The following is a 25475-nucleotide window of genomic DNA, read 5'->3' as shown; positions in this document are numbered from 1 at the left end:
ACACACACACACACACACACACACACATGCACCCACACCCACACATACAAATAAACACACGCACACACACATTACACCATAATTTGCCCAACCTTTAGCTGAAACATTACTGATCTTTACATCAAATTCCCATCTTCTTCATCCACACAAGAACACACAGTTAAGAGGAACCAATGCAGCAAAAAAAATTTAAGCAGAAAATTGGGGCCTAATAGGTTATAACCGTTTTGTACTTTGCTCATGCAATAAAAATTATTTTATATGGGCGTGTAAACAGATACTTTATCAATTTTTATCTGTGTTTATGGAAACTAGTTAACAGGAAATTTGAATGATTTGAATCAGACTTGAAAAAACATTTGTCCAAATATTTGTTCAGTTTAATCAAACTAATAATACCAGCTTGGTTGAGGTGGATACAGACACATCGCTGGGTGTCCACTCAATGCACAGGCCCAGGGCATGATGGGAAATCCTTGGCTCCTGCGGACTAAATGCTGATTGGCTTTGATGTTACTTTAAGAACAGAAACCTTTTCATTTTAATTAGATAAGAGGCAAACATTTTGATAATAGATTATTCATCAGCTGAGAAAGATTTATTATTCACGTCAGATTACCTTGAATTTATATCTTGGAGTGATCCAATCCATGAAATATTTTAAATCACCTTTGCTATCTGCATTGCAAGCATGCTGGAAATAATATCTATAATTCCTGATATAGCTTTTTAATATAAACTTTGTTTGTATTTCCTCTGTGTTTAGCTGTTGCTATGTTTCTGGATATCCAGTTTACAAGCCACATGTCGGCTAAATATATATTTAAAGGGCAGCAAAATGTTGTTGATTTTCATAAGAATTTGTACAAACTGGGTGTTGAACAATAAACCGAAATACTGCCTGTATTTGTATTTGGAGGCTGTATAAAAATGGATTCAGGATCCTAACAATAACGTTTTATAGGATCAGATCTAACAGGATGTGAGTGTTTCTTTACCTTCCTGTCCGGATTGAAGGCTGCTGGAAACTGTTCACTTTTACTGCAGTGTTTTGTGTTTGTCTGCTGCTGTCAAGTTAAGCTGCATAAAAGCCTTTTATTCAAACACTTCTGGCTTCCTTCATAAATTATTAGGCTCCACTGTTTGAAAGCAGTATTCCAGTGAAAGAAAGATCAGATTGTAAGCGAATTGTTCATGCATGTTATGTGGTATGAAAATTATTTTTTACCAGTTCTATCAGTGAATCTTTTGCCGACTGGACTGAACCTGGGTTTACTTCCTGGTTTACATAGATACTTCACTTGTTGTGAACATGACAAAGCACAAAATAACCAGATCGTTACAGATTACAGATGTGTGTAAACAGATGTGTTTCCGAACAAAAAACACTCATACATGTCAGCATTCTTTACCAAATTCTGTAACAAATTCAATTTTCATTTCAGCCTCTATCATAAATGGTGGAGAAATAACACCTGGAGCTTGGTGAGTATCAACTGCTAATGACCTTAACTCAACTTTTTTAAACTTCGAATATGTGGCTGATTTCTCACATTGAAGTTCTTAGGTCTAGATGCTTGAGCTACAGTTATATTCAGTTTCTTCACATCCTGAAGCGATTTGTTTGGAAATAATAAATAATAAATTTAGCTTATTTATGGCTCAGCTGGAGACCAAATTAATCACTTTATGGAGACTTATGCAAATTCAAACATTTTTGAATTGACTGAATATGTGCTAAGAACCTCTTTTTCTTTCTCTGAATTTTCTCTTTTTCCTTTTGCTTACGATACAGTCATGCACAACATCCTTCTTTCAACAAACAGCTCAGCAAATTCAGCAGCAGGTTGGTTGTCGACTTCCTCTTTAACTCCAAATGAATATGTCAAAAAAATGTACAGAATTATTTTTACTGGCATTGTTCTGTTGAGAAATGGTTGTATTGTCATTTCCTGTGTCTGGTTTAAAGGTCATGGTAACTTTCTTCATGTTTTCTGTGTAGCACCCCTCGTCAGAAGCTATGTCCGCCATCACTTAATCTGGGTCACAGCATGGCCTCCAGCTGTTTGTCGTCTTCCACTTGGAAAACTGTGTCAAGGTGAGGTTTTTATTTACTCAGAAATGATAAAGCCAAAGATTTGAAAACTAAGATCAGGCTGTTTAGCTTATTATTACCTTCTTGACAAGCTGCATTTTTATGAATTCATCATTTTAATTATATTTGTCCTTTCCGCTTTCTTTTTTCTGAATAATGTCATATACAATGTTTCACTTTTGTTCTGTTCAGTAGTTTTTGTATCTATTTATTGTTCAAACTTGTCATTATGTCCCATTTAGTGTGTCAGAGGCTTTGCAGATGTGTTCGGAGGATCCAGAGGAGACTCTCTATGAGTTGGGTTTTGGCTGTGAAGAACCACAGGTCACTGTGCGCATCCCTCCACGATTCTTCACCTTTCCTTCTCAGGCTCGGGGCATCAACTTCCGCCTCTTCCTGGACTCACAGATACAGCGAATACGAGAGGAAGACCCCAGCCTTTCTCTTGCTAGTACGACTATGAAGTTGTTGCACTCCTGTGTATTTTTTTCCTACTGGAATCAGATCATATTGTTTGACGTAAGATGAAGAAAAACCCTTTTTCTTTTTTTTTCATAGGTCGTTTCAGACAAGTGCAGGTGCTCACGGCCATGGCCAATGCTTTTTATTCCCTCTTCTCCCACGTGTCCCGCACTCCCCTCCAAAAGCTGGAAACCCCAGAATTTAACATTTCCTCTCCTGTGGAGAGGATCGGACGCTTCAGGACCAGTGTACGCAGTGAGCCGCGCTCCCCAGTGGAGAGGCTAAAGGACACGGTCAACAAGATGTGCCTCTACACCGGCTCGCCCCGCGGCTCGGACTCCACCTCTCCACAACCCTCACCCAGAAAGAGAGCCAGTCTCCCGGATGTGGTGGACATAGTCATTAAAACCAAGACTGGGACGTCTAAGCAGCTGGACTTGGGAGAACAGGCTAAATCAGAAGTGGATTTTAAGTTGATCACAGATTGTGGGAAAATGGAGCAGACTTCACCAGACCCAGATGTTCATCAGAAGGAACATAACATCCGTCATATGGAGATGCTGAACAGGAAACGAACAGATAGTGTTGAGACTGGTGAAAACAGACAAACGGACCGTGGTCCTCACAGTTTGAGGACATCTCTGGCGTCATCGTTATCCGGAGAAACGGTGATAGAAACAGAGCCTCTGCTTCCCCCGCTGAAGCCGGACTCACGTTGGACTAAAAGTGACACAAGGACAGCTAAGATGAATCTTGCTGCCACAGTTTCATATGATAAAATCTGCCCACAAATAATTGAAAGGGCACACCAGGCGTCTTTCCCCTGCCAAAACACACACAGCATCACCTCTATGGCAGACAGCACAGGTAGATGCCCCAAATCATTCAAACCCTGTACAAAAGCCCTGATCTGTGAGCCTGATGAGGACTCACATTCATGTAATGCTGCTACTTCACGAAAGGCCTCACAGGCTGATGCTCTCGAATCACTTCCTGTCAAGGGGCCCAGTGGCAGCTACGCTCATTACTGCATCACTGTGACCGGCTGGGAAGGGGATGATGTGAACCCAGCAGATTCCTGTTGCACCTCACCTGTTACATCCACGCAGACACCTGAGGAGTCACTTAATGAGGAGGAGAGACAGTACCTGAATCCACCGACACATCTGGACCTGGCCAAGCTTTCCAATAACCCTCAGCAGGTCAACTCATTTGAGCTGGAGGAGGTACAGTATGAGGACATTTTAAACAGTATTTGTGTGTGGGGCCATAATTTGGTTGGTTTTCAGGCAGTCTTTTAAAATCTTCTGACTGAATGAACAGAAATTTATAAGGCATTCACAGATTATTCAAGACTCGAGTTAAAGATCCTCATAATCGGTTTCTCAAATGAGAAATGATGGAATTATGGTCTGTTTTGTGGCCACAATCAATATAAAACAAAAATTCTAAATAAACAAGGGTTTAAAGTAACATTAAAAAATAAAATGGAGGTAATTCCAGTGTATGTGTATAAAAATAAATGCAAACTGAAAAAGAAAGTAAAAAAGATTATAATTTTTTTTTTTATTATCCTGAAGCAAACTTGGTTGAAACTGTAGCTGTATGATAAAAAATAAGCTTGTAGGATTTAATAGAAGCTGGACCTGCAGGTATTATTTTAAATGTGAGTTTCTTGAGACCACAAGTTGATTATTTTTATCTCAAGATAGTCAAACAATCTTGAACTTTTCTGGAGAAACTGGCCATTCGTTTTTTAAAAAGTGAGGTTTGTTTTCAAGTCATGTTTAAGTATAAGTACACAATGTTTAGTGTTTTCTGTTTTGTTGTTGAGGTTTTGTTTTTTTTCTTTTTGAATGTAGTTTTTCCTGTTTTGTTCCTTTCCTGCAGCCGTTAACTTTCTGTCTTGAGGTTTTCTGGAATGTTGTTGTGTTGCTGTTTGTCCTTTTGCACCTTACGGCCGCTGAACTGGCATGCTTGCAAAACCTGTAATGTAAGAGCATCAAACACAAAAATAAAGAAACAGCAGCTTAGGAAGCTCTGTTACAATAAATCAGCTTCAGTAAAGCAGAAAAAAAGCTTAAAACTTGTTTTGTTTTGCTTTGATGGTTTATGGTTTCCTGTCACATTGTTTTCTTGGTGTTAAACAGAAACGTACTTTGTAAAATATACTTCGCTCTTTCTGTTTGTGTAGGTCCACAGTGCAGGAGAGGAAGACTTTGCCCAACCAGAAGCTACAAAAACAGCCCCCTCACCACTGTTCAGGAAGCCTTCACACAAAGGTAATAAATTTTAACCTTTCCTCTGTGCTTTTTCATAAGGAACTCTGTTATTTTTGGTCATCAAACTGCTGATTTCATGTGCAGCAACACTTTAAACGGGAGGAAGATGAGGGTGTTAACAGTTAGCGCTGAAACCGCTGCCCATTTACTGAATTGTTTATTTTTATGCTTCTTCTTCTGTCCTATTAAACAAAGTGATCTTTCAGTTCGGGCTCACTGTAGATCTGACCTGTGATCAGATGTACTTTTGAACTGATGTGAAAACAGATGTGTGAGCATGAGGGACGCTTTCTGAAAGGCTCATGTGTGAAACAGGTCAAAATGGTGCATTTTTTTGGTCAAAAAGCAGCTGCAGAACTGTTTTTGGTTTGGAACACGTAAAGTTGAACTTTCTGTGTGTTTGTGAAGGTGAAGTGGTCCGGGGCGACAGCTTGCAGTCCGACAGCAGCGGCTACGCCGATGAAGAAGTGAGCCCCTCACCAGAAAGACGCAGCAGGTGACGGGGGAGACAAAAACACCAGCGTGTGCAGCGTTATCTGTGAACGTCTTTCTGCTCTGAAGATTGTTTGAAAAGTGCATCCAAACAAGGACTTTGATAAAAAAAAAACTGATTAAAATGTGAAGTTTTGGGAAGCTAAAAACAAAAGAAACTATGAAAGATGTGAGCAAAATGCTCATACTTGGCACAAAATAAGTCAAGACTTCAATAGAACATGCTATAGACTAAATATTTTCATGGAATGGTAGTTTATTCAACAATAAAATGCACAAGAATGGTTACAAACACAGCTACAATTTCTCATGGAGTTTGTGTGTCGTTTACATTTTGTTTTTTTTTTAGGATTTAAAAGTGCGAAAACACAGATCCGTCTCAAATTTCATGTTGACATCACGATCAAGCACCCAGAGTTAAATATAACAAAACAGCAAAAAACCTCCTTGTGTCAATATTACAGTTTGTCTGGATCCTTTTCTAAGTTTAGTTCTCTGCAGGATAAAAATGTAACTAGATAACCTAAGCCTAAGTTTTTATCAACATTAGAGGCAAATGAGGGAAACATGCAGTCAAACAGGTGAGCTGTAGGACACTTTACACCGAGACTCAAAGGGCAGTCAGTAAAAAAGAACATTGTCAGTTTTAAAATATAAAGTTATTCAAAAATAGTACAAAGAAAAATACTGGGGCGTGTTTTGGGCATTACACATGCAACATTCTTGAGGTAATAATGTTTAAACTCAGATTATCTGGCAGCGTTATTTGTCTGGTTTGTGATAATGAAGTCAAACATTTTGATATTTTTAATAAAAGTCAAGACTTCGTTTTACAACTCACAACTTAAAACAAAACTGGAATTACAAAACACCAACAAACAGCAGTAATAAAAAAAAGTTGTGAAATGGTAACTATGAAACTTGTTAAGGACAATTCAAACACTCAACAGTGTACACCCAATTTGACCCAATTTATTCTAAATTAAAACATTTCTAAAAGGACGTGTACAATTCTGGAGTTTAAATTCATAATATAACTGAAGTCATAGTTCTCCAGCCTTATTTGTTAAATGGATCATAGTTAAATACTTAATTTATTCATTAAAGTCCCTTTTCCACACAGCAGCTAAGCTGGAGTTTTTAACATTCTTCCACATAAACTAATAACAAATAAATGGTAGTTTCCTTGTTCAGTTTCAAAAAATAAAGTTGCTTTCAAGTGACATGACGTGATACTATTTATCATTTCAGATACATTATTTTTAACTTCATGTTTAAGAACAGTAGATTACATGAAGGTTAAATAGAAAAAATGTGAAAATTTGTTTTTGTTTTCAAACAATTTGTGAGAAATATGCAAAACTAGAAGGGAGTGAGTTTGAGATTTGGGCAACTGGATCTTCACTGGCACCTTTCATACATTAATGGGACAAAAATTAACTTCAGAGGTTAATTTCAAGGCAGAAAAAGTCTTTGTTCTCAAATCTGAGGTTTTCTTGTTTTTTTTTTTTGTTTTTTTTCAATTTATTAAAAAAAAAAGTCTCCATTGTCCAAAGAAGAAATGTATGAGGGCATTGTGTGGTGGCAAGTTAAGAGTCTTTGGAAAGGAAATCAACATGGTTTCTCATTTCCCTCCTGCCATGATTTTAAGGTACTGCAATGCATTGTGGGCTGCGTTGGCTCGAGCGGCGTCTACGTTTGGAGCAAAGCCGTGGCACACTGTGATTGGCTGTGTGGACAGCTCAACCAGACACTGACACAGACCGCTGAGACTGCGCTCCTCTGGGGAAAAAAAAACAAAGATAAAATAGAAAAAAACAATGAAAAATAGCAACACGTTAGTCTGAGTAAAACACTTGGAACAACCTTTTCTGATCCTAATCAAAGTTTATAGAAATTAAAATCAAATAAAAACTATATGGAAAGTACAAATTTAAGATGGATTATGTAGACATCTGAATCATAGAGTAAAACGGATGCAGTGTGATTCAGTGTGATCAGAATGTGGAGCACAGAAGAAGTAAAAGCAACTGTCAGCGTTTGTTTTCTCACCGAGATCGAGGTAGCTGACGTCGAAGCGCTGCTCCGCCGACAGGTCGAGCAGCAAAGAGCAGAAGTTTGAGTCCGACGGCATCCCCAGAGGGTGGCTGCGGAGCTGAAGGATCTTCTCTCCGGCTGAGTTACGCAGAGAGTCCCACGTGCAGCTGAAGCCTTTACTTTTACCCGACTCTGCTCTGTTTCCCATGTGCTGCAGGTACCAGTTAGCAAACATCATTTACTGACTGTCGCATAAGAAAAATCAACTCATGCAAATACGTTGGAAATGTATGTGGATGTCATTCTTCCCTGTAATTTAACTACAACAAGCTGTTCTTTCTCTAATATAATAATGCTTTATAATTTTTAAGAACCTTCAAAACAATAAAGTTCATTGGTGTTTGGGCCTCACCAAATTAAAGGTATCTTCTTCTGCGTCAGCCTCATTGCTGCTCCTCAGGTCTACTGGCACGTCATGTATTCGTGAGAGCATCTTGGCGGCTGCATTTCTCTTGGCTAGCTTCTTGGACGTGCCGCTTCCTGGACAGGAAAAGCAGATTGCTCTGCGTCATTTATTGCGACTTAAAGTTAACTAAAGATTATCCAGTTAAATTGAAAAGATAATGCTTCAACTATTAGGAGTGTTGGTTATTGAAAGATAAAAATCAGTCTGTGTTCTGTAACTAAACACACATTTGATGTTCTTCAGTTTTAACATCATGTTTTATTTTAACATTAATTCACTAACAGCCTAATTTCCTTTACAAAGTGTGTTAAACACACCCTTTCCTAAAAGGCAAGCACACAACACATACTATGAGAGAATTAGACATGCAATGTACCAATTTCTACAAATCTTTCCACTCTGCAGGTCATGGTGAACTCTTTACGATGTGCTGGACCAGACTCCTGGGTGACTGTGTATTCTGGCAAACGCCATCCTTTCTGCACCACCAATTCCTGCCAGAAAAATCAAAAAGGAAGAAAAATGGAGTAAAACTATGCAGACAATGGAATAACAGAAGAAATATCAGTTTACTAGCAAGTCAAGCAGTAAAATAAACACTTGAGCTATTTGTTTCAATTACCTGCAGAGCCCCCACTGGGTTACATTCAGACTGCTGAGAACTGCTTGAGGTCTTCATCTCTGACTGAGAGCTACACAGACGTTGAGAAAAGATAAAACAAAGGAGGAAATACTAAAACCACACAAACCCCCATCTTGTATTTACTCAATGTTGAAACATCAGTCAGGTTTCTCTGCTTCATGAAGCGTCATTAAATACACAGAACATAGTACACATAAAAGGTTTGAAAAGAAATTAGGATTCTGACCTGTCTCCATCAGTAGACACATCAACTTCAATAAACCCGTCCACTCCAACACTAACTCCAGCTGGATCCCCGAGGCCTCCCTTGAGCATCTTCAGAGCAGCCTCAGCTGCTTTGTGCTTGGCTGCCTTCTTGCTGGGCCCCTGACCGGTGCAGCTGATCTCTCCGACAGAGACACGGAACGTGAAGTTGGGCTGGTGGGCCTGTCCCTCGGCCTTCAGCAGGTCGTACACTGGGGTCTTGCCTATCCGCGTTCCATACTCCTGCAGCAGACTGATGGGCGTCTTTCCGGGATTCACAGCCAGCATTTGCTCAATACTGAGAAAAAGCAAAACCAAAAGCAAACTGTTCACCTATTTACAGAGTTGTACTAAAATCTGCTCCCAAATACTAAACTCTTGAGAACGTAAAAATATTTTTGAGCTTTGATATTTTATTTAAGCTTTCAGCAGTTAATAAAGCGCAAGTTTTGCTATCGTAGGGAAACCCCCCACTGGAACTGATGACGGTATCAGTGGCTAAACCTGCATGTTCTGTCATCACAATGTCCACAGCACTCTCCATGTGCCAGCTGTGGGCACTCTTTGCACTTTGTGTTTACAGTTAATTGAAATACTTCGAGATATTGATATTGCAAGATCAACAAATATTCAATACATTGTGCAGCTCCACTCCTCAGTGGACACAAGCCCATCAAAGAAGAAACAAAAATAAAACACAGTGTAAAAATATACTCTGGAATCAACAACAATAGCTCTCTTCTGTCAGGGATTTGACCCAGTGGTAGGGAGGTCGTCTCCTGATCAGAGGTCTGATTCCAACCTCCTGCAGCGTAGCAAATTGTCCCTAAACAAGGCACTGAACCCCCTACTAGCTCCAATCTGCTTACTGGTGTCTGAGTGAGAATATAAAAGAAAAATATATAGTAGAAAGCACCGTATGAGTGTATAAAACATCGTGAAGCACTTTGCAGAACGTAGAGAGGTTTAAAAAGGCAGGCACTATATAAGTGTGGACCATTTACCAGTTTAATACCTTACCAAAGTCAGTACAGTCAGTAAATATCTACATTTAAAGCAAAGACATCCCAAATCTGACTATTTGTCATTTTAGATGAATTGGCACACTGAATAAAGATTTGAATCCGTGGCATTATGATTAAAATCCACAGAGATTGGATGTTTAAATCTGAAACTTAACATATATGAATAAATCAGTACAGAATCTAATCTACTGTCTGCAAACAGAGCAGTTGAACAGTAATTTATGCTCATTTCTATAAATAAACACTCATAACTGAGGGTTAGGCAGTACTATTTAGCTACCTGCGGTAAATAATCACCTCTGCGTAAAATGTGGCCACATTTACAGAAAAAGAGGTCATTTTGTGATCATTTGTGCGTGGAGACACCCAGCAGAACAGAGAATAACAGGCTCGGTGGTGGCGGTGACTCGGACACTCTTTAAATAACGGGATGAAGTTCATTTCAGAGGCTTCTTAGCCTCGATGACAGAGCTCTCAGTCTCACCTGGAGTCCCCGGAGTTTCTCTTCAAGCTGCCCGATGCTGTCTCGTCGTTCATTCCCTGTTTCGCGCAGACAGAACCGTTCGGTTTCGGATGGCAGATCCCCCCCACCAAAACAGACACGTACTTTCATTAGACGGTGTTTCGTTTGGCCCCAAACAGGTGACAAGGCGGCTACAACATTATGAAAAGTACAACACGAATCCCCCACCGCTGTGCGACAAGACTTGGGCCCACAGAGATGACGTCATAGCGCTCCGAGGAAATTCGACTACTGATTGGCTCAAAGGTGTTCTGCGTCACTCGCAATATTTTTTTTTATTATTGTATTTTTTCGTTGTTGTTTTTGTTTGGTTTTTACAATAATTTTTGAATAAGATAAACTGTATATAAATATAATAGGTTAATTGATAAAAAAGTTTTTTAATAAACTGTTCAGTAAATTACAAACTAGTTATAAAAACTCGATGCTTTTTGCATCAAATCAAAAGGAAATTGTTACATGAAGCAGTTGCATTTGTAAATATTTCATATCCGCCAAAATCATGAAATCATAAAACTGCATTTTAGTAAATTTAATGAGGGAATAACTTTTTTAGATCGTTAGTTGGCGTTCTGTTTATGCCATAAAAGGGATGCCCTTAAACTTCATACCTTCAATCATTTAAACGAGAACTTTTATTGTTCCCAAATTCAACCAGCAGATGGCGACATTCAGCCACCGAGCAGCTGATACATGGCTCTCTGGGATGTATGAATGAAAAGGTTCTTGATGTGTCAAACACCTGTCTGTCTTTTCAAAAGTAACAACAAAAAATACCGGTGGTTTAGTTGACTGACAACCCAAAAGTTAAACCCGAGTAGTTGTTGGTAGATATTTTGTAGAGTAAAAGCTGGCAAAGACACAGTTCCTTGTGCTCCAAAAGAAAAAAAAAGTAATTCATTTAATACTATGATGTTCAAATTAAAGGTAAAATCTCGTTTGTATAAAAAACCTTTTCATTATTATAGCTCTTTTAAACAAGAATATCTGGAATCTATTAGAGATCATCTTCTTTAAACAAACCAGACTTCTGCAGCTCCATTTTTCATTGATGCGTGGTGTGAATGGCAGGATTACATCGCAAAACGAGACAGCAGCATTAGATTAAAACCAGTTTATTATATTTATTCATGCTGGCAGACTGGCAGCTCTACAAATGTAGGTCCGGTTTCTCTGTTTAGTTTGGATCCGTTTGCGTCAGTGAGAGGATTCAAGCAAACCCGTTAAATCCTTTGGACCCACAAGTTTTCCAATAAATGCAGCAGCACTTCCACATAAAAAAAAAAAATCTGTAAATTTTCCACCTTTCAACAATTTTCTTTTATTTCTGTGGCTTGACAATTAATCCCATAATGACTTGCTTGTAAAGCCCTGCTGGCCACGTTTGATGTAAAGCTGGGATTTTGATGGCTTTATCCTCTGGCATCAACGTGTCAGAGTGGATAAGCAAATGTTGCCAAACGCAACACAAAGTGAACTGGCCGTCGCGGTGAGTAAAGCTGTCTCTTATTTAAAGCCCCCAAACCAACAAGAAGAAGGACAATTAATCTGTGACCAGAGTCTCTCTTCCCCCCCAAACTCATTACTCAAAGTTTTATTGTTGATTAGCCTTCATTTGTTGGCTGAATGCTCTAATTTATTGACCTATAAAGTGATAATGGAAGTGCTTTTAATTGAACTGGTGGTTAAATCACTGACTGGATGAGATTAGACATCTTAAAGGTTAAACTGCAGGCATTCTTTGAAGGAATGCATATTGCCCGCCACTTTTCATGCCAGCGTTTTAGACTCTTATGTTGAGAAATGACAGTTCTGGCTGTTTTGGTCAATTCTTGAATTTAACATCACATGCTCTTCTCAGAGCATGTGTTCTGGATAACTCTCAGCTACTACCACATCACATTTGAGGTTGTTTCTGTTGGCTAATGTTGATTAGCTGCAGCAGCCATTTGGAATTGACTCCAAAAGTTCATCAGTCGTAGATGTACTTCCAGTAATTACTTTCTGAGAGTTTAATTAAAATCAGTCCAGTGGTTCATGAGGCATTTTGCTAACAGACAAACAGGGTTGCCTCCAAGAGTTCATAATAAAGTTTTAAGCAAAGATCTCACACGATGAGTAGCAGTAAAAATTGGTGTGAATGACTCTTAGCTACCACCACACCAAACTTTAGTTCAATATCTGTAAAATTGACTAAATTATGACCAATTTTGTGTTTTCTAAGGTCAGTAGGCTATGGAGGCCATCTTGAACTGGTTTGGCTCCAAAAGGTAATCAGTTGTAGATGACTATCCAATGATTATTTTCTGATAGTTTTATAATAACCAGTTCAGTGGTTCATGAGATATTTTGCTAACAGACAGACAAACATCTGACTCCCAGTGGTTAATGACAAAATTTCAAACACAGATCTTGATCTTTGATAGTGTAGGGGATCAGTGTCACTGACAGCCAAACCAAATTTTAGCTCAATATCTGTAAAACTGACTGAAGTATAACTAACTTTGTTTTATTTATTTTTTAAGTCTGTAGTGGCCATCTAGACTCCGAAGTTTAACCAGTTTTGCATCTAATTTCTGCAAGTTTTATTGAAACATGAGCGGTGGTTCATGAGATAACAGTGTTTTGGTAACAGACAGACACGTACAAACACGAGAACAACATTATCTGTCGGCGGCGGGCGATAAAAAACAAAACTTCTTCATGTGCTCCAACAGGCAGATCTCTTTCCCTCAGCTCTGCTGCGTTGTGGTTGCCAAAATCATATCTTGAAGCTCCGAGCTCGAGTATGAATGCCCCCCTTCTCCTCATCCTCCCCCTCCTTCCACAATATGATGTGTTTCCTTTTTTGTGTGTTTTTTGATCCGTCTCTTGTGACCGAGCCGCGCTGCGGTGAGGCTCGGGCTTCGAGTGGCGCTCCTGTGTTATTTCTGGCAGCAGCGGTGGTTGGTGGCTGCTGAGGAGAGAGGAGACAGGAGGGGAGGAGGGGGGGATCTCATGCTCCTGGAGACCAGGAAACCGAGGCTGTTTAAGGGATTTCTGTCTGAAGGAATGATCGGAGACTAATTGTGGAGCTGTGTCACCCTGCATTCATTTGCACAGAGGAGAGCGGACCTTTAAAGGGACAGTTTGGCCATTTTTGAAGTGATGCTCTGTCAAATCAGTAGTTAGTAGTACCTTATCAGCCATCATGCTCTATCAGTCACAGAGCACAGAGTAAGGAGGCAAAAGTCTTTGTCCAAGTTAGGCTAATGGTATAGGATTTTTCTTTCAGGCTTTTCAAATAACTCTTTCTCAAAAACAACATTAGCTAATGATAAACCTCCACACTTTTGCATGACACTCTTTGTTTAGTTTGTTGCTGCTTTCTCAACCTGACAGAAATGTACGTGTACTGAACATAGGCTGATGCAAACTATGAAATACAGCACAAAAATGGCATCCTCAACCATATCGAGTGGTGCAGTTTGAAGAGTTTAGTCCAGTAGTTTTACAGATATGCAATTCTGAAATGTGGATGTGCGCTCAATGTAAACAAAGTGTGTGGCAGAATCTACCAAAAAAAAAAAAAGGTGACAGACCTACATTAAGGTCGTTAAAATCTATGTAGGAAACAAATATGGCAAAATCAAACAAGCATCAGGATCGGGTGGAAATACGAGAGGAAGTCTGCTGCTAAATGCAAAAGACAAGAGAAAGAATGAATAAGACAACTCCCAAGTCCTATCTGCGTGCTTTACTCAACACACTGAGCTTAAATACATACCAGTGCATCAAAAGTGTCGGCGTGCTCCAACTGAAGCGGCTCCTCCATGGATGTTGCCATTGCGGATCTATTTTCGGTCACTTCGGTTGTTTCCGCAGGTAGAAGCATGGCAGCTGATCACAAATTTGTACTTTGCATTTTATTTTTTATTACATGAGTTTTATTTTAAAATGGCTTTCACAACATTTCAGTGAGCACCTTTAGTATCACAGACATTATTACATAGGTAGACGTCAAACTAGGAATCTGGAAGTTGAAGCTGGAATGGGACCAGCTTCCTTGTCGGCTGATTCCAGTACAAGTTTTAAGCCCTGCCCCCTCCATAAGAACAACCCGGACTATGTCCTTGACAAAAAAAACCCCCAAAACTCACCTCTGATAATGTTTTGCAGGTGTTAACGCTTGTTGCATGTTTAGTTTGAATTAGTTTACTCATGCTTAAAAAAAGATCATATAATATGCTTTATGACTGATGTCACGCTAGATAAGGTACTAACTACTGATAACTATTTGACAGAACGTCACTTTAAAAATGACCAGACTACCCCTTTAACACTTCTGCTACATGTTCTCATTCAGACCACACACACAGAGTTGGTAAATTCCCTAACATTAAAAATGATTACTTTTTTATGGACTCTACATCATTTGTTGGCGTTTAGATGTTAATTGTCCCTGTTTCTGTCACATGGAAACCATTTTTTTGTTTGTCAACCACTTTGTTAATGCGCCATTTTCTCTGTGGGACATTCAGTCTGGGACATTCAGTCTGAGACATGCAGCCTGCTGAAGTGTAAGACGTTCGCGCTCCTCCCTCTTTCTTTCTCCAAACAGCATTTGAGAAAGATTTTCTCCGAGTCTTTTCTTGGCCACAGATCAAGAGAACATTATTCCTCTACTTTATTTATTTATATATTGTGGCGGTAATGTGTGTGAATGGATGTGTGTGAGTGAGATGGAATTGTGTGTGTGTGTGTGTGTGTGAGAGAGAGAGAGAGAACCCACAAAGATATTTCAATTTCTTCAGAATATTAAATAAACATGCAGCAGCTTCAGTGAAGCTCTGACTGCCAGCGGGTTTTTTGACTTGGATGGGTGACGGAGCTGTAGGGGAGGGGGGGAGGGGGTGTGTGTTGTGGCCATGGCTCTGGGGGGGTGGAGGCAGCTCATGGTCAGGGCCCCCACCGGACACACTGGCGCCTCGCGCTGGAGGACTTCTGAACCACCACACTCCTCCACCAAAAACCCTGCCAACCCCGGCTCTCTGCTCCCGCTTCCAACCCAAATCACTCACTTCTCTTTCTGCATTTTGTCCTCTCTCCCCCCTCCTCTCCTCTCCCTCCCCGGGTAACATTTCATTCTTCAGTTTCCTCACACACTTGATCCGGATCCAGAATCATTTGCTATTTGGCTGCACTCCTTGTCTCTCTTACCGCTGGCCTGTTAGTGTCAGGACTGTGTTTTTGTCACCTTTTCTCCTGTGGATTTTGTGTGTTTTTGCGCCTCCATCTCCTCCTCCTTCCACTTTATGTCCGTTCGGACTCCTCATTTAAACTGTTCCAAGGAAGCATTTAGTGGCTTCAGCTGAAATAAAACATAAAAGACCAAAAAAAAAAAAGAAGAAGAAAAAAAAAGATTTGAGATGTGTCTTAGACAGAATACAATCAACATTTTAAAAAGAAAATAACACTAATGGTTCTCTAAGTATTTGCGAGGCTATTAGGTTATAATAGGCCACCAATTTTCTCAGTGGTTTTCTCAATGGCTCCATCCTGAAGAGATATTAGGGCAAAATACGATTATGTAATGTCTTCCAACTACCCTTTTCACTGCTACAACTCTCTGGCTCTGATAAAGGCTGGTGTCAGGCACTTTTTATCTTTACAGCAGAGATTTTCTAATGTCTTGCTACGCTGTAAGGAAATTCTCAAACCCCTTGGGATTTTTGCCTGACATTCTTGATATTAAATTTGTAAAAAAAACGAGGTTTTACTTGTCTCATTTTCTGTTCTTACCACAACAATTGATCTGCTAATGTCTCTATATTTCTATCTCTCTCATTCCATTTATATGAGTTTGCTGTGCATCTGGGATATGATACATATCAGATACGATACAATACTTATCTCGATACACTGCCAGCTATCTGATTTACTAAAGACACAAGCAGCAAAAACCGATACAATACAGTTCGGTCTTTTATTAAGGTATGATGGGAGTCAATGTGAGTTTTGATTAAACACATTAGGATTCAGTGCAGTAAATGAATGTGTCTACATCAGTTACTGACACTAATTATTTTAGTACCCAGTTAAAAAATGGACTCTCATAAAGAGATCTAGTTTTAAAATGCTAATACACTTCTCTTCCTCTTTCGAGTGTGTCTAGTTATTAATATTTGTCAGTGAACTAGACACAAGAACTTAACGCCGACGTTGAAGCCAAAACAGCACGAGCACCCCCTGTAGGCTGGCTGCAGTATAAGTTCAAGTCCATGTAAACAAATGGGAGAATTCCCTAATTAAAAAGACAAACAAACAAAGAAAAAACACATGAACTTGTTTTTTTCAGGAGTTGACTGCTGCGCCCATTTGCTCTCACTGCTAATTCTGTTAACAGAAACTCTTCATTTTAACTTCCTGTTGTGCGTCAAAACACACCATTATTGGTAATCATTTAAAGCGTTTGTTCAAGCTCTTTGTGCGAATGTGGTTTTTCTGGTAATCCTGCCCACCCCTACTGCTTAGTATAAAAGAAGTATGGGTGTCAAACATGTTAAACGGACCAGATATGTCTTTACACGTCACAGATGTATTTTTCTTACCCTAATTTTCCCCTGGAAGCAATTTGTCATCCGGAGGCTATTAAATGGGAAGCATATTATCTTTTTAAAGAGGCACAGAGTCACCCACAAGACTCCCACAGTTCCTATAAACAAAATGGTCTCGTTTAGTGGTGCAATGGGCAGCAAGGGAGGACTCCCTTTAAACTTTAAAGCCAGTACCCAGAACTAAAAATGCTGAACATGATATATTTAGAACCGGACGTCTGATGATACACGGTACACAAAGTTATCTGTTGAGAACAATAACGGATATAGTTATTTGTCAATATGAGATATAGGAAGTTATGCTTTAGGATACCACTTTTGCTCTAATATGAATGAAATTTGGCCTAAAATATGGTATTAAAAACACAAATCTGAGAAACGGACATAAAATACACCTGCATAATAGCTTTACCTCTTTTTGTCTTTTTTACCTTTTGACCTCTGTTATCTTTTTCATTTTCCTCTTAACCTTTGTTTCATTAAGCCTGAACCTTTTTGTTCTTCAGGTCACGTTATGGTTCACTCTGGTGGGTGGAGAAAAAAAAAAGCCTTATCTCGCTAATACTCCCAGCCTGACTGCTGCAGCCTCTGGGCATGGTGACATTCTTCACCCGTTCCCCTCCAATTCTCCATCACAGAAACCCAGACACACCTGCAGACACCTGTGCTTTTGTCCCATCTAAATCCCCCCCACCACCCTCTGGAAGGGAGAATAGGAGCCCATGCCTGTGGCTATGAGAAAACACAGGCAACTGCTTTACTTGATTAGTCAGTTAGGATCAGATAATGGCAGGAAAATAGGCTAATTAGCATTTTGTTCAGCACATTATGATTGAAGTCTTTCATACTAAAGAGCTGCAACCTGACCCTCCCCAGGAGTCTCTCATTAAGCGTGAAGTTTGTGTAGCTCATCAAGTCAAAGAGCTTAACCAAACACAGCATGAGAAAATGTTTTAAAGTTGATCTTTTTTATTAGTTAAACTGGAAATGATGGCTTACGCAGGTGTGTCTGGGATCCACTGGAAGTGCAGGGACTTGTTTTTTGTGAATGGAGTGACTGAGCCCTCGTGGGCAAACCATATGGAACAGATTGTCCAGTTTCTGCTTTTGTCTCCACGTGTCAGTGAATGTATATTTTTCTTTTTATGACCTTGTTTGAAGCAACACTTAATGTTTCCTGGCTTTCTAAATAAAAGAAGTCAAGGCTACAGTGTGCCACCACCGCTGCAGAAACAGTTGAAAGGCTGAAAATACCAGTAGCTGCTGAGGTTTTAAAAGCCACTGACCATCTTCTTAACCCCCCCACCCTCATTTGATGGTATGACACACCCTACCCAAACCCCATTCCCAATGTTTGCTTTTCATGTTGTGGACTCAACCGTGCGCCCACTTCAGACCACCATAAACATATTGGTCCCTGATGACAAAGTCGGCCCCGGGACGTTTTATAGAAATTGACCTCAACTGCAGCTCATTAGAAGCCTTAAATTGGAACCATGCAGGCTGAGAAGTGTAAATGTTATAACAGCAGAGCCGGTAGCTTCAGGGGAGTTCCAGCTGGCCCGGTCTCCTCTTCACTTGTATTGTTTGTGTTCCGCTTCCTCATTGCTGTTTTATTGATATTCATCTCCAAAATGAGAAAAACTTGAGCACATTTTTGGCATTTGCGTTATGTGTTTTCTCATCATATTGTAAAAAAATCTGACACCAGCGAGCAAATCAGAGATCCCCTTTTAGAGTTGCTGAACAGCACATCTGTTTGAGGCTTCATTTGACCTGTCCTAAGGCTGTTTTAGTTTTAATGCAGTGTGGGAAGTCCTGCCACCTCAGGTATTTTTATTAGTCTGGAAAAACCTGCCAGAAAAGTGAAAAAAATAGTATTTTCACTTGTTGAGACACCTCAAAAATGCCATCAGAAAGACCATTTCATTTGCAAAACATCAGTGATGGTCAGCTCAGCTTCTTTTAAGCATTTGTTTCTCCAAATCTCCTCTTTTGTCACTCATCCATGTCTTAATTGTGGTCCTTTGTTTGACCTCCTCCCTCAATAAACAATACAACCACAGCTCCCCTGTCCCAATGTCCTCTTCTCCTCTCGACTGGTGGAGCGTCGCTCTCAGTAATTACCGCTCTCAGCCTGGAGAGTAATTGTCTTGAGTGTAACTACAGTGGCTCTCTGAAAGGGGGTCATTGTGTCGACTTAAGACTCCAATTCAGTAAACGGCTTTGTTTTTGTAAAATATAATGAAACTATTTGCTATGCTATAGTGAGGTAGAAAAAAGAAAAATTAACAAATGGGGGAATCAGGATGAAGCATGTATGGAAACTCAGAGGAAATACTTTTTGTTTTATTAATTTATTTGTCATCTCAGAATGCTTCTGTAAAATTAAAGTCAGAAAAAAAAATCATTTGTTTACTCTTAAAAGCACCATAATTTTGACGATTCTGTGCCAAAAATTTACAGCAATGTGTAGATTTATGAGGTTTCATGCTTCAATGTTATTTACAGTATCTTTTACACTCTCTTCACAACAATCAGAAAACACAACACGGAAATTGAAAACTAACAAGGTAAGTGATTATGTTTTTGTTAGTAAAATAGACATCTTTTCGTGGTGAAAAGTTACACAGAAAAAATGAAAATACATAAAAAAGTAGAAAAATAGCACACCTAGCAAATTCTATATACTGTTATCAATATATAGTATATACAAAAAGTAGGAAGCCCTTATTAATCGTTTCTTTGCCAGGTGTAAAATTGTTCACACTTAAACAAAAATGATACAATTAGGTAACACACATATTAGTATTTAAGATCTATAAATAAAACTTTAAAAGCAAAATTTCCAAACTCAACTTCATAACTTATAAATAAGAAAAAAAAATGTTTTAATTTATGACTTTTTATTTCTTTTTTTTGGCCAGCTTTAACCATTCATTGCTTTAGGTATAATATTTCCTGCAGGATGCAAGATAATCTTTCACGTACATAATTTAAGACTTAAATTAGATCATTTATGTAAATATAAAATTAAATTAGACATGGATCGAAGCAAACAGCAAAAAGAAAGTGTAATACAACACCTGCAGTATGATGTACAGAACAGATAACTGTAAATAAGACTGTCCATTGATAATAATGAATATGTATGAAAGTACGGCTGTAAATCAGATTTCTCTCGAAGCAGGTTCTGCTACATGAGTTCCATCATCCCAACCATAAGTCTCCTTCTAAAGCCACGCTCCTTTTGAGGCCTCAGAGCTCTTTTCCTTCTGCTTTTGCAGATTACATTTCCCCCAGTGGTTTGTCTCATTTGAAAGGCAGAAAATGTGTGCAGACTACTAAATGTTCACATGAGAATGTTTACTTTTATGTGTGTCTGAACAGGCATGCTTTTGTGGCTACCCTTGCATGCATGAATGCATTATATATGCTTACACATTTGCTCATAGTTATTTTTGTGCATGCAAGTGTATCCACGTGTGCATTGGCGTTCATATACATGAGCGTTTGGTTGTTTGGATTTGTGTGTGAATTTGTCTACATACTATTGTGCTTGTAAGTTTGCAGGCTTGCACATTTTTTTCTTGTTTGTGTGGTTCAGAGAGAAAAAAACCCCAAAAATTTGCTACCTGTAACATGCTCACTTATTTAGCGTATTTAGACTTTTCCAAACATTTCTGTAAAGTTTGAGAACAAATATAACTTTTTTCTTTTTTATTTGAAATGTAAAATCTTCATTAAAAACCAAAAATTCTATAATGTAGCAAAAGTGTATTGCATAGAGGACTTATTACAGTCAGATCTCTAACAATCCACTGCTGTTTTCCACTCCATTAGGTGCTCCACTCTTCTCGTCTCCGTTGGTGATTTGGTCAGTGACGGGGTTGGTGGGTACGGCGTTTGAGTTGAGCTCCGCCGTCTCTTCGCTCCGAGGATCCGCGTCTCCCTCCACAGCTCCAGCTTTGCCCTGCATGGCGGAATCGGCGTGGGTCTTCTGATGCTTTGAGAGGTGGTCACTGCGCGTGAAGCGTTTGTTGCACAGAAGGCAAGTGAACTTCTTCTCCCTTGTGTGGGTGCGGACGTGCCTCTCCAGTTCATCTGAGCGAGTAAAACGTTTCCCGCAGAACAGCCAGTTGCAGACAAAGGGCCGTTCGCCGGTGTGCCAGCGCAGGTGGGCCTTTAGGTGGGACGCCTTGCCGTAGACTTTGCCACAGCCTGGGATGTGGCAGCTGTGGACTGGTTTCTTCCTGAGGGTTGCTGCTGAAGCTCCCAGCCTCTCAAGCTCCTGGCAGTTGGGGCAGTCACATGAAGACCTGCTGGGTGTACCCCCTCCACTGTAGCCCCCTGACCCCCTAGCAGGCTTTAGGCCCATGGGATTCTCAATTAGCCCAGCACTTGGCACAGGCTTGGGCTTGTACATGTCCTGGGGCAGCATGTGCTGGGTAGGTTGGAGGAGATGCGAGGAGGAGCCCAGTCCCACGGAGGGGTAAGGAGCTGGGTTGAGTTGTGTAAAGTCAGAGCTGTAACTTGGCAGCTGTGGGCTAAGGGATGCCTGTGGTGCTACGGGCTGAAGAGAAGCCTGGAGACCTCCGTCGGCTTGGGGCTGAGTCGCTGACAGCCAGTTGGAGTTGGAGTGGACGTCCCACCAGGAGGACGTGGCATTAGCAGGAGCAGCAGTTATACCAGGGTGGATTCCAGCCTTATACCAGGAGCCATAAGGGTGCGTCATGTCCAGCGAGGTATAGACACTGGTGAGACAGTCAGCTGTAGCATGGGTCTTGGACACTAAAAGAGACGGGTCCTGGGAGGCCGAGGTCTGGAAGGAGTGGGAGAAAGGGTTGTATTCGGAAGTGTAGCCTCCGGCAGAGGGAGGAGGGCTTCCAGTGGGAGTAAGCAGCCCACCACCTCCTGTGGTGAAAGAGCCAGTGTAGGAGTCCGCCAGGCCACTGCCGTCTGCAGTCCGCCCGTTCTTGGCTGCCTGAAGGTCAGAGGTCATGGTGTATTGCTTCTTAATCGGAGAGCTGCCGGTTTTACCGGGTGTGGCTGAATCCCTGATGGGGCTGGTGCTACCAAACTTGTTACAGGTAGCGGTTAACATAGCCAGAGGACTGGAGCCATAGCGTGCGTCTTCCTGGAGAGGTGAAGACAGGGGGGGAAAATGAGACCGCCTGTCGGCAGGAAGTGGCTGCTTGCTGCAACTGCTGCTTCTGGATGTGTCAAATCTAATAAAAAGTGTATGTCTGACCGCCTTCTTTAGCTTTTCCTACTCTTTACATTTACAGACCGACCAGGTCGTTTCAAGCAGTGGATTCTGTTCCGCTCAGAGAAGAAGCAACAACCTCAGGCTTTGTTGAACTTATACTACTATTAACTGTTCCTAAATTTATCTTATTAATGCTTTAAAAGTTCTTTTACCTGTTAGTACAGTTTCAAACAAACATGCAGTCATTTACATTATGTACTCATAAAACCAAATGGTTCTCAAATTTAAAATCATGAAGGCCTATCATGACCAACACAAGTTATTGTAACTAATAGTTTCCATAGAGCTGACAATAATCATCTAAGAATTTGTTTAAATAATTTTTAAAAATATAAAATCATACAAACTAAAGCAAACTATAACAGATTTTTTTTTTTTTTTTTTTTTTTTACCAAAAACACACAGATGTAACAGTTAGCCTATTTATATTTCGGCACTCATTTGAGTTAACAAGGAATCAAAATACTTTCTTTGTTTTATTAGTTATAACAGGTTAGGTTTAATAAATTTCATTATTTTATTAGGTTCAGGAAAAGATGATTGCCTGGAATAAACCACTGAAATGCACCATTTTAATACTCCTCCTCTTAAATTTTAAATAAGTGCGTTAGAAGTTTTTTCTAACTTTGATATACTGCTTTTTTTAGTACAAAAATCTTTTCAAATACATTCCTCTTTCAGACATATCCCCTGATTAGGGCTGTCTTATTCCTCATTTTGATGTGATTGGTAGTTATTTCCCTTTTTTACAAGCAGCAGCATCATTCCTTTGACTGAAGCTCATTTGGTTCTGCTTTCTGGTTAAAGTTTCATCACATTTTTAAAGACTATTTAATAGATTCCTTATGTCTACTTTATATGCATCTATAACTACTGATAATATATAGCTTCTTGTAGCCACAAGAAATAAGTTGTCATTAAACAAATGTTCAGATTGCTGTCAATATAAAATATACTTGCCTGGAGGAAATATTATTCTCAGATTTATTAACAGAGGTTAAACTGAGCTGTAAAGTTTCACACTGATTTAAACTTTGCCAGGTTGCTTTAAATAGCCTGAGATCTTTCTACTTTAATGTCCATCTTACTATAAAACATTATCATTTGTAAGCCAAACTCCTGTTTTATAAATACAACAAACTCAAGCTGAAAGTGCATCAATATTCCTGTAAAAGTTTACATTGTTTAAAAAAAGGAGAAGAAGAAATAAAGGAAGTTTACTTACAATTACATTCCCTACCTCCAGAACAGATGCGGCCATCCCTGAGAAACAAAATCCTTAAAGAGAAAGCGGAGGGCAGCAGGAGAGGAGCAGCTCGGAGTCCCGGGACACTTCGGATGGAGTCGGGCTCCGACGCGGGGAAGCGTTTTGAGGCACTCGGGGCCCGCCCCCCTAATTATAGGCTGTGGGCTCTTTGAAGACTCGCTAAGAGGCAATAAAAACCCAGAGATGGAGGAAAATGGACGGAGATTGGTGGCTAAAACGAGGACATCCCACCTCCCCTGAAACGAGAGTGTTGAATCATTTTTCAATAAGAGTGAATGAGCTCCTCATCAATCACCATCAGGACGATATTTCACTTTATCCTGCTTTGTTTTTTTCCTTAGGATCCGAGGATTAAATCCTCCATAATCTCATAGAAAATCAAATGTACAATTTTAACAGTATCTATTGAACATTTTACGCTTCTTTTTAGTTTAACAAAGAGATGTAAGTAAGACTGTAACTTTGAGAGTTCAAAAATAACAAAAGAGCATAAAGCCCTGGCCACATAAATAAAAGAAATTAAGCTGAGCAAGACTGTGGTTTCTATATCCGAGGTTTTATTATTCTGGTTTAAAACCTCTCCCTGTTTCCAATATCCCTAAATGCAGTTAACTGCCTTTTTAGTGTGATGGTTAAAGAGGCTAAACTACAGAGACAAGCCAGGAAGAAAAGGATAAAGTCATTCAATAAAAAAAGTAGGAGATTATCACATCAATTAAAATAAAATTCAAACAGTTAAGAAGGGGAAATGACTGTTTCCTTCAGGGAGAGGTCTGTTTAAAAAAAGAGGAACAAATTCAGGATAAAACAAAACAAGTTTGCAGAAGGGTAAAAATATATAATACAAGTTGTAAGACAAAAAAATGAATCTATCAGGTAAAGTGTGAAATATTCCAGACAAAACTAGTTTAGAAAACCTTTGTTTAACTCTACACCTATTCTTAAAACTTTAAAGTTTATTCAGCTCTACATAAAAAGTATTTTAGAAATTATTTCATTTAGATAAAAACATCTCAGTGTATTTTGCAGCATGACAAATCAAATCTGGTCTTTTTATGGCCTCATGTTTCTTTTTGACATAATGTTATAAAGTTTTCTCAGAAACTTAAGCAAACATACAAATGAAATGATATTTAAATGTGTCTTTTTAGTAAAACACCAATATCAAAGAACTCAAGGAGCAATTCCAAACAAGAAAGCAAAACTTTAAAAACTGACTTCTTTTTATTTGAAAATTTTCTGTTTTGGGTCAGTGTTTAATTATGAAATAATACAAGCATTATCACTCATAAGTAACAGTACGGTTCTATAAGAAGCTGTTGGATGCATGAACTGAATGCATATCTCAGATACATGTGACTCCTCTCTGAGACTCGTGTTTTACACATGAGAGGTAGTGCTTCTTTTAGATTTTCATTCACTTTGATGTTAAAAAGGTCAAAAACTCGACTTTCAGTCTCCAGCAGAATTCTCAGGGCCTTCTTCTTCTTTTTTTTTTTTTTGTAGGCGTCTCATTTTCTGAAGGAGAGCACAGAAGATTAAAATTGTTGTCAAAAATAAACATATAATTTCTGTCCTTATTTTCTCCTCAATTACAGGGCATGGTCAGAGCAGGGCTTGTCGTTCTGGAGAGTCTGGCCCTCACATGAACACAGCGGCTATATTTGGCAGTCTGCTCTGTGACTGACCTTCATCGCTTTATTTTCTTATTCCAGAGGAAGAGGGGTGTAAGGAAAAGAACAAAGGCTGCAGCCTGCAATCGCTATCTATCTATCTATCTATCTATCTATCTATCTATCTATCTATCTATCTATCTATCTATCTATCTATCTATCTATCTATCTATCTATCTATCTATCTATCTATCTATCTATCTATCTATCTATCTATCTATCTATCTATCTATCTATCTATCTATCTATCTACACAGACTCATTACATCCCTCCTCACACGTGTTACGTGGCAATCTTTTCACACTTTCTGAGGCATTTCCCTCCCCTCTCATTTGACTTATGGTCTGTCACTGATGTGCGTCTTTAAGTGAAATGTTCCTTTTCTCTTTAGCATTCATTAA

At 39.4% G+C, this 25475-nt stretch overlaps 3 protein-coding genes across 4 annotated transcripts in view; 1 reads left to right on the top strand and 2 right to left on the bottom strand.

The window, feature by feature from the left end:
* Positions 1–5989, top strand: part of tespa1 (thymocyte expressed, positive selection associated 1) — an 11301-nt gene extending 5312 nt beyond the window's left edge. Inside the window, exons 6-12 of the mRNA XM_017408528.3 lie at positions 1446–1485; positions 1796–1846; positions 2003–2098; positions 2338–2546; positions 2654–3783; positions 4752–4839; positions 5248–5989. Of these exons, the coding sequence (XP_017264017.1) occupies positions 1446–1485; positions 1796–1846; positions 2003–2098; positions 2338–2546; positions 2654–3783; positions 4752–4839; positions 5248–5339 (1706 nt within the window). The 3' untranslated portion in view covers positions 5340–5989. The remainder of the gene's footprint in view (positions 1–1445; positions 1486–1795; positions 1847–2002; positions 2099–2337; positions 2547–2653; positions 3784–4751; positions 4840–5247) is intronic.
* Positions 5990–6817: 828 nt separating this feature from the next.
* On the bottom strand, positions 6818–10466 carry tarbp2 (TAR (HIV) RNA binding protein 2). The gene is made up of 7 exons (XM_017408529.3): positions 10230–10466; positions 8704–9018; positions 8457–8526; positions 8211–8328; positions 7781–7908; positions 7384–7579; positions 6818–7113 (listed from the first exon to the last, which is right to left on the bottom strand). Exons 1-7 carry the CDS (start codon positions 10280–10282, stop codon positions 6956–6958), a joined length of 1038 nt encoding a protein of 345 aa, XP_017264018.1. The 5' UTR covers positions 10283–10466; the 3' UTR covers positions 6818–6955.
* An 8726-nt stretch (positions 10467–19192) lies between these two features.
* sp7 (Sp7 transcription factor) lies at positions 19193–23512 on the bottom strand. 2 transcript variants are annotated; one of them, XM_017408585.3, is made up of 2 exons: positions 23359–23512; positions 19193–22001 (listed from the first exon to the last, which is right to left on the bottom strand). In XM_017408585.3, the coding sequence occupies exons 1-2, from the start codon at positions 23392–23394 to the stop codon at positions 20667–20669; spliced, it is 1371 nt and encodes a 456-aa protein (XP_017264074.1). In that variant the 5' UTR covers positions 23395–23512; the 3' UTR covers positions 19193–20666. The 2 variants fall into 2 exon arrangements, with proteins under 2 accessions (XP_017264074.1, XP_017264075.1); XM_017408586.3 differs by having other exon boundaries at positions 23374–23487.
* Positions 23513–25475: the final 1963 nt, after the last annotated feature.

The sequence above is a fragment of the Kryptolebias marmoratus genome, linkage group LG4 (genome assembly GCF_001649575.2).
Source record: "Kryptolebias marmoratus isolate JLee-2015 linkage group LG4, ASM164957v2, whole genome shotgun sequence".
Taxonomy (NCBI): Eukaryota; Metazoa; Chordata; class Actinopteri; order Cyprinodontiformes; family Rivulidae; genus Kryptolebias; species Kryptolebias marmoratus.
Note: the sequence above shows the minus strand (reverse complement) of the source record. Positions and strands in the feature narration are given on the sequence as shown.